This window comes from Carcharhinus amblyrhynchos, chromosome 14 (assembly GCF_965287045.1).
Source record: "Carcharhinus amblyrhynchos chromosome 14, sCarAmb.v2.hapA, whole genome shotgun sequence".
In the NCBI taxonomy this organism is placed as follows: Eukaryota; Metazoa; Chordata; class Chondrichthyes; order Carcharhiniformes; family Carcharhinidae; genus Carcharhinus; species Carcharhinus amblyrhynchos.
In genome coordinates this window covers 74,487,417-74,504,985 of record NC_137337.1, presented here as the reverse complement: position 1 = coordinate 74,504,985, position 17,569 = coordinate 74,487,417, and the positions used below count along the sequence as shown (strand labels likewise).

Below are 17,569 nucleotides of genomic sequence, written 5' to 3'. Positions count from 1 at the left end.
ACACTCCTGACCTGGGGAGACAGGGTGGCGCAGTGGTTAGCACTGCTGCCTCACAGTGCCAGGGACACAGGTTCGATTGCTGGCTTGGGTCACTGTCTGTGCGGAGTCTGCACATTCTCCCTGTGTCTGCGTGGGTTTCCTCCGGGTGCTCTGGTTCCCTGCCACAGTTTGAAAGATGTGCTAGTTAGATGCATTGGCCATGCTAAATTCTCCCTCAGTGTACCCGAACAGGTGCCGGACTGTGGCAACTAGGGGTAGTGGCGACTCACAGTAACATCATCGCAGTGTTAATGGAAGCCTACTTGTGACATTAATAAATAAACTTTGAAACCTTTGAATGGTGGACAGACTTTGGCAAGCCGAGAAGTGAGATACTCAATGCAGAATTCCAGCTCCCAACCTTCTCTTGTCACTGCAGAAACATGGCTTTTATGCATATTTGTAAGACTTAAAAATCTGGGTAGGATAGGGTTACGTACCACTGTAGCAATATGTTCTTAGTTGCTCGCTTACGTAATGGAATGAGGACATTAGTGATAACACTGCTATCGGTGAGGAGGTCGTAACAAGCTTAATACTGCAGAGATTTAAGTCCACTCCAGCAGAGGTGACCCAAACAAATGAAACATCAAACACTCAAACAGCTCTAACAAGGGGAACACACAAATGCTAATTTTGATAAGAGTGGTTGACACACAGGCTGCAATAATTTTTACTTGCACTACAAGAGACACTTAAGAATGGAACTGATACAAGCTCAGCATCCCCAGGGACAGCCAGTGCATTTATATCCAATTTAAGAATTATGCTGTTGTTATAGTAACTACACTAATGAGAAGTTATTCAATTGCTATTAAAATACATACGTATATATCACAAATAAATTCCAGAAGTTGGTAAATCCTGTACTTCTGCGTTTTTTCCTCACGCTTCCACACTTTCCTTTTAAATGCTCCGTTTTTAAAAAATGGACATTCTCCAATTAATTCGCTCATTGCTAAAATTCAGAAAACCTACCTGATTTTCTGTGCCTTCTCATTCTCAGCCTATTTTGTTTTTAACCAAATGTAGAAACTGCTCCAAAAGCTGATGTGCACTGTGGCCAATCAGGAGATGGGTGATTGAAGTTTAACCTGATTACATGTTTACAGTGGTGACAGGACAAATATTTTGCACATCTCCCGTTTTTTTGACCCCGGAAGTTCGGATGCAGTGTGCCGGGAAAAGATCGCACCGTCCACGGGTAAAAGCAGACTCGCTGAAGTCAGTTAACTGGCTGGCTGGCGGCATTCCAACGGTTAAGAGATCAAATCCCGTGCAACACGTTAGGACTGCTTCCCATCTGGCCCATTCTAAAGCTAAACTTGAACTAAATTCATAACCACGACAAAAGCCTGGTTGTTGCTTCAGGCTCGACAATGAGGCGATGGTTAAGAACGCTTGCCTTCCCTCTGTGAAATGTTTTGCCAAGTAGCACATTTTACATTTGGATACAGTCAATTGCGTTACTTAACAACGGTCTCAGAATGCTTTTTATTCTTCTGGCTTCAGCACTAGACAAAATAAAAAAAACTGCATTTTGCACTGACATCCCACTTTGGTCTAATTGCTTTTTAGTGGAGCTGCAAATAGCAGAACAACACCTACTTCCCTAAGATCTTAACTACAGCACCAGTCAGAATTCACTAACAAGCAATAATAACAATGCAGAACCAATTATTAATAAAAAAAAATCCCCTTGATACACATTCATTACCCAGTCTAGCGCTTTATGTATATTCAATGCCCAATTTGTTAACACTGACAACTGCTGCCATTTTGTCACTGTTTGTTGGCTTCGTATCGAAACAAATTACTCACACTCGCATTAATAAATGGAATGCAGCCGCAAAGAGCAAGAAAAAGTGCAGCAAGGAAGCTCGACCTTTTGTGGTTAGCAGCCGATTAATGACTTATGGCATTAGGGGGCAGCATTAACAAGGAAAAACTAAACCTCGTGGAAACAGGCTCCACAACCTCCTGAAATGTTCTCAGCCACTAATCAGCGCCAAGATGACTAACACAATTCATTCCAATCGTGTGCTTAGTTGTTGCACCCCAGCCCCATTTATAAGGTGCGGTACAATTATTACATTTTCTTTTCTAAGAGGGAGCCAAAGAAAATACAAAGTTCTGGCAGAATAGGGCATGGGAAGTTTTTATAACAACAGGATGCAGTGTCTATTCACAGGCACGATCCCACCACAGATCAGCATGGGGACTTTGACCTGCTCCATTTCTGACCTGGGCCGGTTCACTCCTTTTTAATCCCACCTGGTGATCCGAGGTTCCCCCTGGAGCACCGTATAGATGCTGAACTTAATGCGGATCGGCACAGTCCACTGGTAGCCCAGAGCCCCTGACCTCCAGCGATCCGGCAGTCTCAGCCTCCGAGTGGCTGGATAACAGGCACACACCACTAAGTAACAAGAGTATGCCGATCGTGCATATAGAATGTAGTATGCAAGATTGGTCTTCTTTCAAAGATTAATGTGGGCATCTTTGGTTACGCCAGCATTTATTGGCCATTTCTAATTGTCCGTGAGAACACGGTGGTGAGCCGCCTTTTTGAACCCGCTGGATCCTCCTGCTGTAGGTACACCTATAGTGCTATTAGGGAGGGAGTTCCAGGATTTTGATCCTGCGATATTAAAGGAGCGGTCAGGATGCCGTGTGGTTTGGAGGGGAACTTGCAGTTGGTGGTGTTGCTATGCATCTGCTGCCCTTGTCCTTCTTGGTGGTACAGGTTGTGGGTTTGGAAGGTGCTGTCGAAGCCAGTTTGAAGAGTGCTACAGTGAATCTTGTATATAGTGCACAGCGCTGCCATTGTGTCACGGGGTGGAGGGAATTAATGTTTCGGTTGGTGCAGGAGGTGCCAATCAAACAGGCTGCTTTGTCCTGGATGGCCACAGAATCATAGAATCCCTCAGTGCAGAATAGGCCAGTTGGCTCATCAAGTCCAAACCAACTCTCTGACCGAGTATTTTACCCAGGCCTCTCCCTAGCCCTACCCCAATAACCCCAAACATTTACCTTGGCAAATTCATCTAACCTACACATCTTGGGACACTACAGGGACAATTTAGCATGGCCAATCCACCTAATCTGCACATCATTGGAGTGTGGGAAGAAACTGGAGCACCTGGAGGGAACCCACGCAGACACAGGGAGAATGTGTAGACTCCACACAGACAGTGCGGAATTGAACCTGGGTCCCTGGCGCTGTGAGGCAGCAGTGCGAACCACTCTGCCACCACGTCACTCACAGAAGCAGAAGTCTCCTGGTGCTGTTCAGCTTCTTGAATGTTACTCGAGGCACACATATCCATTACACCCCTGGCTTGTGCCTTGTAGATGAGGGACAGATTGTGGGGAGTCAGGAGATGAATTACACTCCTCAGAACTCCCAGCCTCTGACCTGCTCTTGTAATCACTGTATCTATATCAGTTGAACAATGAAACTGAGAGTGAAGATGAGTGAATGATAAAGGGAGGCATAAGGTGACCAGTTCTCAGCTTTTTCTTTTGTCACAATTTGTTCACTTTATTCACTAGAGCGTTAACGCATTTAAAATCTGACATACATTTCTCCAGGTCAGCTTAATAATGCAAGACACTGTTTATGTTTATAGAATTAAGACCAGAATTAACCCCCAACTGCTGTCCAGCCTCTATTGTAATACCACATCCTGTAATGCAAATATTCCAGCAAAGAGTGCAACAATTAAAAGTTATCCGAATTAACTTCCCCAATGTAACATATGCAACAATATAACATGTCCAGATCACCAACAACCCGTCCTGGACCCCTCACGCTGACACTATAATTAAGAAAGCCAACCAATGCCTTTATTTTCTCAGGAGACTAAGGAAATCTGGCATCTCAGCTATGACTCTCGCCAACTTTATAGACGCACCGTAGAAAACATTCTTTCTGGTTGTATCACAGCTTGGTATGGCTCCTGCTCTGCCCAGGATTGCAAGAAGCTGCAAAAGGTTGTGAATGTAGCCCAATCCATCACACAAACCAGCTTCCCATCCATTGAGTCTGTCTAACTTCCCACTGACTTGGCACAACCGCCAGCATAATTAAGGACCCCACACACCTCAGACATTCTCTCTTCCACCTTCTTCCATGAGGAAGAAGATACAGAAGTCTGAATCACGTACTAACCGACTCAAGAACAGCTTCTTCCGTGCTGCCATCAGACTTTTGAATGGAACTATCTCCCATTAAGTTGACCTTTCTCTACACCCTAGCCATGACTGTAACAGTACATTCTGCACTCTCTCCCTCTCTATGAACAGTCTGTTTTGTCTGTATAGCATGCAAGAAACAATACTTTTCACTGGATACATGTGACAATAATAAATCAAATCATTTAAAAGTATAAGAACCCTATTTTTGATAAGAGAGAAAAATGCCAAAAATATGAAATATTGGAAACCTCTCACTCATTGACATGACTGTCCTAAATTTCCAGCGTTGTTTTGGTGTCAAAACACCAGACCTGGGTTTGCCAGAAAAAATATGATTCCAATCTTTTACCCTCCCCATCAATATGTCCAGCCAATTTGGGGCATTGTCTGGAAGGTCAGTGATAATAAGAACATAAGAACATAAGAAATAGGAGCAGGAGTAGGCCAACTAGCCCTTCGAGCCTGCCCCGCCATTCAATAAGATCATGGCTGATCTGTCGTGGCTCAGTTCCACATTCCCGCCCTCTCCCCATAACCCTTAATCCCCTCTCTCATCAAAAACCCATCAACCCGCGTCTTAAAAATATTTAGCGAGGCAGCCTCCACCACTTCAACGGGCAGAGAATTCCAGAGATTCACCACCCTTTGAGTGAAGAAGTTCCTCCTCAACTCTGTTCTAAACCGCCCCCCCTTTATCTTGAGGCTATGCCCCCTAGTCCTACTATCCTTTCTGAGCGGGAAGAGTCTCTCCACCTCTATCCTATCCATCCCATTCATCATCTTATACGTCTCAATGAGATCTCCCCTCATTCTTCTAAACTCTAACGAGTACAAGCCTAATCTATTCAGCCTCTCCTCATAGCTCAACCCCCTCAACTCCGGAATCAGCCTAGTAAACCTCCTCTGCACTCCCTCCAGGGCCAAAATATCCTTGCGCAAGTACGGCGCCCAAAACTGCACACAGTACTCCAGCTGCGGCCTCACCAACGCCCTATACAGCCGCAGCAAGACCTCCCTACTTTTATATTCAATCCCCCTCGCGATGAAAGCCAGCATCCCATTCGCCTTCCTGACCACCTGCTGCACCTGCAAGCTGGGTTTTTGCAACTCATGCACAAGGACCCCGAGGTCCCTCTGCACCGTCGCCTGCTGCAGTTTTTCTCCACGTAAGTAATAATCCTTCCTACCATTATTCCTACCAAAGTGGACCACCTCGCACGTACCAACATTAAATTCCATTTGCCATTTCCTGGCCCATTCGCCCAGCCTATCTAGATCCTTCTGTAGACTCTCCCCACCCTCCGCACAATTTGCCTTTCCACCAATTTTGGTGTCATCAGCAAATTTCGACACCATACACTCAGTTCCCTCCTCCAGATCATCTATATAAATGGTAAATAGCTGAGGCCCCAGCACCGACCCCTGGGGCACTCCACTAGTCACCATCCGCCAATCCGAATAGCACCCATTGACCCCCACTCTCTGCCTCCTATTTGACAACCAGTCCTCTATCCACGCTGACACCCTACACCCAACGCCATGCCCCCTGACCTTCTGTAATAACCTCTTGTGAGGTACCTTGTCAAACGCCTTCTGAAAATCCAGGAAGACCACATCCACCGGCTCTCCTCTATCCACCACCCTAGACACATCCTCATAGAACTCCAGTAAATTTGTCAGACACGACTTCCCTTTTAGGAAACCATGCTGCGTCTGCTCTATCAAGCAGTTCCCCTCAAGATGCCTCGCTATTTCCTCCTTGATGACGGATTCTAACATTTTACCTACAACAGACGTTAAACTAACAGGCCTATAATTCCCCGCCTTTTGCCTGGCACCCTTCTTAAACAACGGCGTAACATTAGCTGTTTTCCAATCTTCCGGCACTTCCCCGGAATCCAGCGACGTCTGGAAAATAACCACCAACGCATCCACTATCACCTCTGCCATTTCTTTCAGGACCCTCGGATGCATTCCATCCGGTCCTGGGGACTTGTCCACAATCAGCCCCTCCAGTCTGTCGAGCACCACCTCTCTAGTAACAGTAATGTCATCGAGACCCTCCAGTCCTACCACCTTTCCATCTCTAACATCCGGCAAATTATTCACGTCCTCCTCCGTGAAGACCGAAACAAAAAAGTTATTCAAGACCTCCGCCATATCCCCATCCCCTACCACTAAGTCCCCCTTCTCATCCTCTAAGGGACCAATGTCCAGATGACTTTTAATCCCATTTCCACCCTTAACAGATCTGTGGAATTCTCCAGTGCACAGGGCTGGGTTGTTAAGTATGCTTAAGGCTGAGAGAGACAGATTTTTAATCAGTAAGGGAATCAAGGACTGTGGGACAAGCTGGAAAGTGGAGTTGAGGATTATATCAGATTAGTTATGATCTCATTGAATGGCGGAGCAGACTCGATGGGCTGAAAGGCCTATGTCTGCTCCTACATCTTAGGATTCATCTGGTGTTGTTCTGGCACATTTAGAAGTTGAGGAAAACTTTCCTTTTAAAACGCTCTTTCCGAAAGTTGGTGCAGACTTGAATGGCCTCCATTACACTGTAGGGAATCTATGGAAGGGGAGGCAGCTCACAGCATTATCAAGGATCCCACGCACTCCGTATATTCTCTCTTCCACTTTCTCCCGTTGGAAAAAAGGTGCAAAAATCTGAGGCCATGCACCAACTGGCTCAAGAACAGCTTCCTCCCTGCTGCCATCAGACCTTTGAATGGACCTACCTTGCATTAAGTTGATCTTTCTCTGCACCCTAGCTATGACTGTAACACTACATTCTGCATTCGTGTCTTTCCTTCTCTATGAACGGTATGCTTTGTCTGTATAGCGCGCAGGAAACAATACTTTTCACTGCATCCCAATACATGTGACAGTAATAAATCAAATCAAGAATCAAATCAAATCATTAGTGAGTGTGAAGCTGATCCCGAAGTTAATATTAACAATGCAATGACACACACTTGTAAACACTGTAATCATGTGGATATCTCAAACACAAGCCATAGCAAGCTCAAAGGGTCTTACAATTTTGTTTCTGCCATACAACAAAAAAAGACAAGACCTGAAAATTAGCTTAGTTGGTTAATTTGAAAAATATAGGTGTCATAAAACTAGTCAATATGGCTGAAACTTCTGAAGCAAAATGACTAGCTGTATTTAATTGGATTTGACTTAGGTCTTTAGTAGTAAATGATCTGGTTACAGTGCACAAGCAACAATGTTGTGTACCACAGCGGCTTTGCAAACATCAACAGCAATCAAGTAACATTTGTAAAAGCAAAATACTGCAGGTGCTGGAAATGTGAAATAAAAACTGAAAATGCTGCAAATAAAGTTTTAGTTTATTTATTAGTGTCACAAGTAGGCTTACATTAACACTGCAATTAAGTTACTGTGAAAATCCCCAAGATGCAAACTCTGGCCCCTGTTCGAATACACTGAGGGAGAATATATCATGGCCAATCCACCTAACCAGTGCGTCTTTTGGACTGTGGGAGGGAACCCACACACACACACAGGGAGAATGTGCAGATTCCGCACAGACAATGACCCAAGCTGGGAATCAAACCCAGGTTCCTGGCACCGTGAGGCAGCAGTGCTCACCACTGTGCCACCATGCTGGAATATTCAGTAGGTCAGGCAACATCTGTGGCAGCATCTCTCCACAGGTGCTGCCTGACCTGCCAAGTGTATCCAGCAGTTTCTGTTTTTATTTAACATATTGCACCTTACTTCAAATGCAAGTCTGCTTGCCGACTAATCTCAACTTGGTAGCGTAAAAATAGGTTTTGTAATGATATCAATGCAGCTAGAACCTCAGGGCACAACCTCAGGCTAAAAGGATGATCCTTTAAAGCAGAGGAGGAATTTCTTCAGCCAGAGGGTGGTGAATCTGTGGAACTCTTTGCCGCAGAAGGCTGTGGAGGCTGGGTCATTGAGTGTCTTTAAGACAGAGATAGATAGGTTCTTGTTTAATAAGGGGGTCAGGGGTTATGGGGAAAAAGGCAGGAGAATGTGGATGAGAAAAATATCAGCCATGATTGAATGGAGGAGCAGACTCAATGGGTCGAGTGGCCCAATTCTGCCCCTAAGTCTTATGGTTCATTCAAATAGATTAGTTCTATACAGTCATTAGGGTTTAATTCATGGATGTACGGACAAATTCTTGGCACCTTTATGTTTTAAAGGAACACTGGGAAGCTGATGGCAAAAAAAATCAGTAAATGAGGTGAAAATTCAATGTCACTTAGATACAATTTAGTGATTTTCACCACATTAACAGATGTCTGTACAGTTTTCAACAGACTGATATTTTAAGGTAACAGAGTTTCATGACAGGAAGTTGCTTAATCAAGCTTGACAAAATCACAATCAATGATTTTTCCAAATGATTAATTCAGTACAGACACTAACGCTGCCTTCTGCAGAGTTTTTTTTATTGTTTTGGAATAGTTGAGATTTGTGATCTAAATCTGGAGTGCAAACAAATACGTGAGGCTTTTCCACTCCTTCAACCAGCAGAACATACAAATTCAGGGCAGGAGTAGGCCGCTCGGCCTCTCGAGCCTGCTTGCCATTCGAATAGACTGTAGCTGATTTGATTGAAACCTCAACCCTGCACCGCCCCCCTCTCCGCAGCACCCCCCCCTCCATTCCTGCCTACCCCCAGTAACCTTTCACCCCACCTTGTTAATCAAGAATTTATCTAATTCTGCCTTAAAAATATTCAAAGGGCCGGATTTTCCGGCCACGCTTGCCACAAGACTGGAAAATCCTGCCTGAGGTCAATGGGCCTTTGTGCTGTTCTATCCTGCAATTCCCGTGGCCAGCAGGACAGGAATATTCCGCCTTAAGACTCTGCTTCCACTGCCTTTTGTGGACGAGAGTTCCAGCAACTCACGACCCTCTCAGAGAAAACATTTCTCCTCATCTCTGTCTTAAATGAGCAACCTCTTATTTTTAAACAGTAACCCTGATCTCTGACAAGAGGAAACATTCTCTCTGCATCCACCCCGTCAGTGCCCCTCAGAATCATGAAGACTTCGATCAAATCGCCTCTTATTCTTCTCAACTCCAGTGGATGCAAACCTCTCCAGCCTTTCTTCAAAAGAAAACCCGCCCATTCCTGGTATTAGTCTAGTGAATCTTGTCTGAACTGTTCCTACCACAATTACATCTTTCCTTCAATAAAGAATCCTATAATGTACACAGTGCTCCAAATGTGGTCTCTCCAACGTCCCGTACAACTGAAGCATAACCAGCCTATTTTTGTATTTAGTTCCTCTGACAATAAACGATGACATTCTATTAGCTTTCCTAATTACTTGCAGTACCTGCCTTTTGTGAATCATGCAGTAGGACACCCAGATCCCTCTGTATCTTAGAGCGCAGCAATCTCTCACCGTTTAGATAATAAGCTTCTTTTATATTGTTCCTGCCAAAATTGATAGTTCGACATTTGGTCAGATTATATCCCATTTGCCAGGTTTTTGCCCACGCATCCAACATATCCACACCTCTTTGTAGCCTCTTTACGCCAGCTTGACAATTTACTTTCCTATCTATCTTAGTGTCGGCAGCAAACTTAGCAAACATACCTTCAGTCCCTTCAACCAAGTTATTTATGTAGATTGTAAAAGGTTGAGGCCCCAGCACTGATCCCTGTGGCACACCATTCATCACATTCTGCCAACTAGAATATGACCCATTTTATGCCAACTGCTTCCTGTTGGCTAGCCAATCTTTAATTCCTGTCGATATGTTCAAAGATTGTGGATTAGCCATGCTAATTTGATCCCAGTGTCAGAGGATTAGCAGGGTAAATATGTGGGGTTACATGATTAGGGCCTAGGTGGGATTGTGGTCGGTGCAGACTCAATGGGCCAAATGGCCTCCTTCTGCCCTGTAGGAATGCTATGATTCTATGATCTATGATTCTATGTTCCACCCCCACCCCACACCATGACCTTTTACTTTATGCAGCTGTCAACTGTGAATGAAATGTGAACTACAGAATTTTGAATGAAGAAACACCCGACTTGTCTAAACATACCAATTTAGGATGAGTCTAATTTTGTTGTGCAACTATAACTTCCAAATCAATTTTGGTCAGAAGCTGATCAAACCAAAAAAAAGTGTTTGACAAAAGCAAGTTAAAAGATGCACCATCAGAATTAATACTTGTTAGAATAAACTTCCTACAAAAAGAATGCAGACAAACAAGTAATATTGCCCTTTTTTATAGCGATGCACTATTGATTTCATTCAAGTCTTTCAGTTGTCCAATTTAACAGTCCATTCTTCTCATCCCACTATAAAGGAAGCATAAGCACAGCCCAGACAGAATATTCAAAATATAAAACATCTTGGCAGTAATCATGGAATCACAGAATCCCTACAGTGCAGAAGGAGGCCATTTGGCCCACTGAATCTACACCAATTCTCCGAAACAGCATCTCACCCAGGCTCAAACTCCAGCCTATCCCTGTTACCCCATGCGTTTACCATGACTAATCCACCTAACCTACACATCTTTGGACACTAAAGGACAATTTAGTGTGGCCAATCCACCTAACTTGCACATCTTTGGACAGTGGGAGGAAACTAGAGCACCCAGAGGAAACCCACGCAGACAATGGGAGAATGTGCGAAGTCTACCCAAGACCGGAATTGAACCCGGGTCCCTGATGCTGTGAGGCTGTAATGGTGAACATTGTGCTGGAGATTAGTTACTCTCACTGCCACTGAAGTCCATAGCACTGTGGCAGGCAAGCAGGTTTGCCAAGTTGTACTACATAGTTTCCCTTCAGGTCACACCCCAACTAGACTCGGAACTATATTACCATTCTTCTTTCGTTGCTGAGTCAAAATCCTGGAAGATTCCCCAATGACAGCAGAAGGGGACACTTTGACCAAACAGGCTGCAGCAGTTCAACTAGATAGTTCAGCACCACCTTCTCCAGGGACAATGAGAAGTCTCACAACACCACAAGCTTTCGGAGCACTGCTCCTTCATCAGGTGAGTGGATGAACCTGATGAAGGAGCAGTGTTCCGAAAGCTTGTGATTCCAAATAAACCTGTTGGACTTTAACCTGGGGTTGTGAGACTTCTTACTGTGTCCACTCCAGTCCAATGCTGGCATCTCCTCATCATAGCTTTTCAAGGGAAACTAGTGATGGACAATAAATGTTGGTATTGACAGTGAGACCAGGTCCCATGAAGAATGATAGAATCCTACAGTGCAGAAGGAGGCCATTTGGCCCATCGGATCTGCACCCAGGCCCTACCCCACTGCCACCCTAACTAGTCCACCTGACACTAAGGGGCAATGTAGCATGGCCAATCAACATAACCTGCACATCTTTGGACTGTGGGAGGAAACCAGAGCATCTGGACAAAACCCATGCAGACACAGGGAGAATGTGCAAACTCCACAAAGACAGTGACCCAAGCTGGGAATCGAGCCCAGGTCCCTGACACTGTGAGGCAGCAATGCTAACCACTATGCCACCGTGTCGCCCCTGGTGTGATGGCCTGGAATCAAACCTGGATCAACCGCTTGACAAGCAGCTACGTTCATCACTACACCATAAAACAAAATCTTATGTTTTTGGCGGGGTTGACTTTTACACCTACATCTACTTAGCCCTTATGAAAGGCCCTGACTCAAAATGTTGGCTCTATTCTCTCTCTCCATAGACGCTGTCAGACCTGCTGAGATTTTCCAGCATTTTCTGCTTTTGTGTCTACAATCTACTGTTTGTTCACTGCAGCACATTTAAAGAAAAATTTTCTCTTTTATATTCTTAATATTCTCTTTCTTAAAATAAAAAATAAACATGTTCCCTTCAGTCGCAGAAGACAGGTCCCTGTGTACTTTGGCAGCTTGACTGTAAGAGGTAGTAAGTATGGCTAGGTATTGTGCATTTTTGAATTAAACAAAAGTGTGAGGGGGACAATAGTTCCCTGACACACTCTCCATGACAATGTCTTGACCAATCCAAGTCGATTTGCCAAAAATATCAGCATAATTTTCTCATGCCATATAGATTGTTGCTTCTTTTGAAATCTGGCATTCTTGCACCTGTCCTGATGAGTGCAAGACGAAAAGCTTTGGCAGCATGTCTCTTTTTTTCATCAATGCTCAAAGATCAAAACACTTGTATTCAGAGAGAAACCTCATGTTAAGGAGATGCTGCCTCTTGGCTGAACATTCGATAAGAGAGTTAAAAACATTGTGTGCAGTGATCAAAAACAAGGTAAGTACTCACTGGCTCTCAGGATATTTTCCTTGCTGCTGCACCGTGACTGGACCTGTAAAGAGAATGGACATTATTTTTAAATTCCAGATTAGGTACACGCAGGCTCAAACGTACAGACATGCAGTGAGTTGTACAGAATAGATCATGATAAACAAAGCTGGATCACCACGATGAAAATGATGGTTGCGCGAGGAAGCTACAATGGGGAAAGCTTATGGTTCTTCGACCTAGAATATTAAAATGCAAATGCGTGAAGTCTGGAAAACCCATCAAAATGGAGGCAAAAAAGTTATTAGACAGAACATCATAGCCCAAAGAAAAGTTGCATCAGGTCTGCTAAGCATAAATAGCCATGAGAACTGCATGAAGGAAGAAACGGTTGTCAGAAATGAACGTGGCATGTTGCAGTAAACTAATCCATGTAGAAGGGCTTGTGTGCTCTGGAGCTAGCAATATTCTTTAGAAATAAACACACACGTACTTACACACGCATGTGCACACACGTACTCACACACACACACACACACACACACACACAGACACAAAACAAGGATTACACCATATATGAATTAAGAGGCTCTAAATGTGAAAATGATAATTGAAAGATTCTAAGACAAATGTTAGAGGCACAGACTAGTGGACAGTGTTAAGGTGGGAGGAACAGACAATCAAGAATCTTCACATAGATAGAATAGCAAGGAGCTCGAACTCATAGCGCAAAGCAAAGTTTGCGAATGGTAGAAGTTCCTTTGATCAGTAATAGTTACTCGCGAGTTGTATCCTCTATGCCTTCTGAGTTCATCTTTAAGCCCTTCCAACCTATGGTGCAGCTAATGCGTGAACAAAAACAAAAGATTTATAATGAACAGAGAAGCTCAGAAATCTAATAAGTTTCTTTTTAAGAAATGAAATACGTAAACAAAAGAACTAATGAGAGGTTTATTATAGGTATGGCCTTTTACAGTTTGCAAACACACTTGCTACCAACACACGAGAGAACATGCAAATTGTGGAACCACCAGCATTAACCCACACACAAGACTGGGAAATCAGGCAGGACTCGCTTGCTGACTCAAGCAAAAAAGGGCCAGAAAGCACAGAAAGGAAATCAAAAGAACATAAAACAGGTATCAATTTTACTGCATGCTACGTCTCCTGCTATAATCCTCCATCGTTATATTTTTGCACAATGATAATTTCTTGTTAAATAATAATTAAATAAACATGAACATGCCTAGTCCCATAGACCAGTGTCCCTCTCACTTTCTTTGGATGAGTGGCTTTTTAAGTTTTATGCAGCCCCTAATCTCTGACCCGTCAGTGTTGGGTTATGGACAGATCCGCACAGTAATGTCTGCGCAGGTTGGAACGAATCAAAGCTGAAGTCTCCTTTCGAAAACAACAATGAGAAGCCTTTCAGAGTGTGATTGGGATTGAGTGAGTTGCCAGAACTATACATTTTTTTTTGAAAGGCTAAAATCATACTATGGAAGATTCTTTCGGTTACATGAAAACAAGAATGAAGAATAGTAAAAGAATGCTGACATTTGAATGAAAAATGAATGCAATTGAATTGTTTTGCAGTCAGTGGTTGCTATTGGACTCAGGTGGGATGGATGGACATCCGTACAACTGGTTTACAAGACAGAGAAAGCAACAGCTTAATAATGCACTGGTGAAGACTGATGTACTCAATTTGCAACTTCTTTTTTACCCTTCTGTTTATCTGTCAGTACCATCCTTGACAGCATTATTTAGTGAACCCACCCGTGTGCTTGATAATGAAAATCAAAGGAGAAACTTAGGCAAGAGAAGATTAATGGCGTTAAGAAAAACAACAAAAAGAAGCACAATAGAAAAGTAGTGAGACATGAAGAAGTGAAAATGGAGAAAAATGTACAGTTCATCTCAAATGCTAGAGCAATATCTGTCTCAATTTACGTTAAAATATGACGCGATATTGAATGCATCTTTATACCCCTGACTTCCCCAGTATATTCACAGTCAGTGCTGTCAATGTAGACTGAACATTGCTTTCCAGATCGCGCTGCTATCATATTCACTGGGGTGGCGCCTGGGCCAGGCTGCCCGCACTGGTGAGAGTGGAAAGTATCGTGCACTCATTTAGCCACAACCTCAACAGTTCAGAGTTAAACTTTGAACAACAGTAACAATATCAGACCTATTCTTATTTGGGGTGCACAGAGGAGAGGGTAGATTTGTGACTTTAGTTACAAGTGCTCCTTCATAAAGAAGAGGCCCCCTTCGCATTCCTTTGTCCAGTATATCCGTACACATGTATGTTCCCCCAAGTATCAAAGCCATAAAGAGATAAATCTCGTTTCAATACACACCATTAACGGATTTCTTCATCTACGACCGAATCTATAGATTTTAGAATCCTTACAGTGCAGAAGGAGGCCATTTGACCCATCAAGTTTGCACTGACGCTCCAACACAGCATTCCACCCAGGCTGTACCCCCGTAACCCCACACATTAATCCCCAAAATGTACACATCTTGGGACACTAAGGATGAGTTTTTCTGGCCGCGCTCGCCCCAGAACTAGAAAATCCCATCCAAGGTCAACGGATATTTGTGTGGTCCTTGTCCTGCCCCCTACGATTCATGCGGTGGACAGGACAGAAAATTCTCCCCAAAGGGATAATTCAGCATGGTCAATCCACCTGACCTACACTTCTTTTGACACTAAGGGCCAATTTATCATGGCCAATCCATCTAATCTGCACATCTTTGGAATATGGGAGCACCCGGAGGAAACCCACGCAGACACGGGAGGAAGGCGCAAACTCCACACAGTCAGTGGCCCAAGACTAGAATTGAACCCGGGTTGCTGGCGCTGTGAGGTTGCAGTGAACCCATGAATACATTTTTTTGTATTTTGTCACTGCTTCTCTTTGCTGCCTGTACATCTATCAGTTGCCTACATTTTTGTTAAAGATGTCAACGCTCACCATTATTTCGTACATCAAATGGGCGTAAAATCAGGAGTGCCAGCGTTGCTTAGGTTTTTATGCAAGGGTTAATTGTATTCAGAAGCTGTGCAGGTGAAAGCCGAGGTACCAGACAGCAGCTGGGCTCTTGTTTCCTCAAACGTCTGTGGCATATGTTGGCTCTTGTTAAATATGGCAAAAAAATTGAACAGGAGGAAACTGAATTCAGTCAGAATAAAATGGTGCCCTTGTTAACTATCTGAATATTAATTTAGCCCAGAAAGAGGTGTAACTAACCTAACTAATGTCAAATCAGTTCAGAGATCCAATTATAGCAGTATAATTAATTCTGATTTGTCACAATTTGAAAGGATTGTTAATTTACATGAATTATCAGGCAGTAAAGGTGCTTTAACCTATGTGGGTTGCAAAGATTTTAAATAATTATTATATTCCCTCTCTTAATGATAGACAGTATAATAACAGAAGCACTTCTGGAAATGTGATGACTTTGATTCAAAGCAGTTTTATACAGTAATGTTGGATCAGACGAAGAAGAATAACAATTTAAATTTCAAATGGCAAAACAAAACACATTCCTTCTCAATTCCCACAATGGGGTGGCACAGTGGGTTAGCACTGCTGCCTCACAGTGCCATGGACCCGGGTTCAATTCCAGCTTTGGGTGACTGTGTGTGGAGTTTGCACATTCTCCCCGTGTCTGCGTGGGTTCCCTCTGGGTGCTCGAGTTTCCTCCCACTCCCCAAAGATGTGCGGGTTGGTTGGATTGGCCATGGTAAATTGACCCTAGTGTTGGAGAGATTAGCAGAGAAAATATATGGGGTTGCAGAAATAGGGCCTGGCTGGGATTGTGGTCTGTGCAGGTCTGATGGGCCAAATGGCCGCTTTCCGTACTGTAGGATTCTTATGATGATGGCAGTTTTAATGCAAAAACAACTTCAAGCAAAGTACTATGTACGTGGAATTGCACTGAACTTACAGCACAGAGACACACCATTTAGCCCGACTATCCTGAGCCAGTAATCACGCTCCCCACAAGTCTAAAACCACCCTACTTAAGTTAAAATCACTGGCATATCTCTCCATTCCCTTAACTGGTTTCCTCTTAAAAAAGACATCCATGATATTCGCCAAAAGTACTGCTTGTGGCAACAAATTTCACATTCTGACCACTCGCTGTGTGAAGTGGTGTCTCCTGAATTCTTCGCAGGGTTTATTGGACTATCACAGAATGAAGCACTGACAGAGTCCATTCGGCCCACTGCGTTAGTGCATGCACCATGCAATTCAGTTCGTGCCAATCTGCTGCCTTTTCCCCACAGTTCTTTCCTTTTCAGACAAAGATTCAGTTCCCCTTTAATGGCCATGGCTGACCCTGCCTCCCCCGCTCTCTCAGGCATTCCAGATCCTAGGGTTTTTCTGCATGCCGCCTTTGCTACTTTTGCCAAATCACCTTAAATTGATGTCCTCTAGTTTGCGATTCTTCTACCGATGGGAACAGTTTCTCCCTATCAATTCTGCAGACCAGACTGTCTCACACAGTTGGTTTGGAAGACTGAATATCAACAATATTTATCCCGATTCTGCTTTTATATAAAGCCACCCAGAAGTCATTAGTAATTATTAGAAGCGGCTGCATCCTGTCCACTCAGCACTTGTTCATTTATTGGTGTCACAGGTAGGCTTACATTAACACAGCAATGAAGTTACTGTGAAAATCCCCTCAGTGGGAAGATGTGTGAACAATTCCACAATTTGTGGCTATTGCATTGCCACAAAAATGTAACTTTTTAAAAATTAATTTGACAATTGATTATCCGGCCACATTAATCCACTCAATCAGAAAAACATTACCAAGGTTTCCTGAGCTCAACAACAAGTCAATAAGCTCAGCATTTCGCCACGTTAAATGTGACTGTTTTTATTTGTTAGTGTTGTGGTGACAGACTAATTGTTGCAGGTATTCTACAGAATGGAGAATATTACATTCCCTCCATTCTTAACGTCCCTCAGTTCTTACAAGTTACAAAACCAGTGAGCGGAGCAGATAGAGCAAACTCTTCATCCATTTCCTTACT

General features: G+C 43.6%; 1 protein-coding gene across 18 annotated transcripts in view; it reads right to left on the bottom strand.

Annotated features, from left to right (window-relative positions):
- The window catches only part of LOC145352784 (gephyrin), a 462,622-nt gene that overhangs the window by 84,754 nt on the left and 360,299 nt on the right, over positions 1-17,569 (bottom strand). For 14 of the 18 annotated variants that reach the window (XM_080203106.1, XM_080203117.1, XM_080203118.1 and 11 more), the window contains 2 exons: positions 13,284-13,346; positions 12,526-12,568 (listed from right to left, as the gene is read on the bottom strand). In XM_080203106.1, the coding sequence (XP_080059232.1) occupies positions 12,526-12,568; positions 13,284-13,346 (106 nt within the window). The remainder of the gene's footprint in view (positions 1-12,525; positions 12,569-13,283; positions 13,347-17,569) is intronic. The other 4 variants (XM_080203119.1, XM_080203120.1, XM_080203122.1 and 1 more) reach the window with 1 other exon arrangement.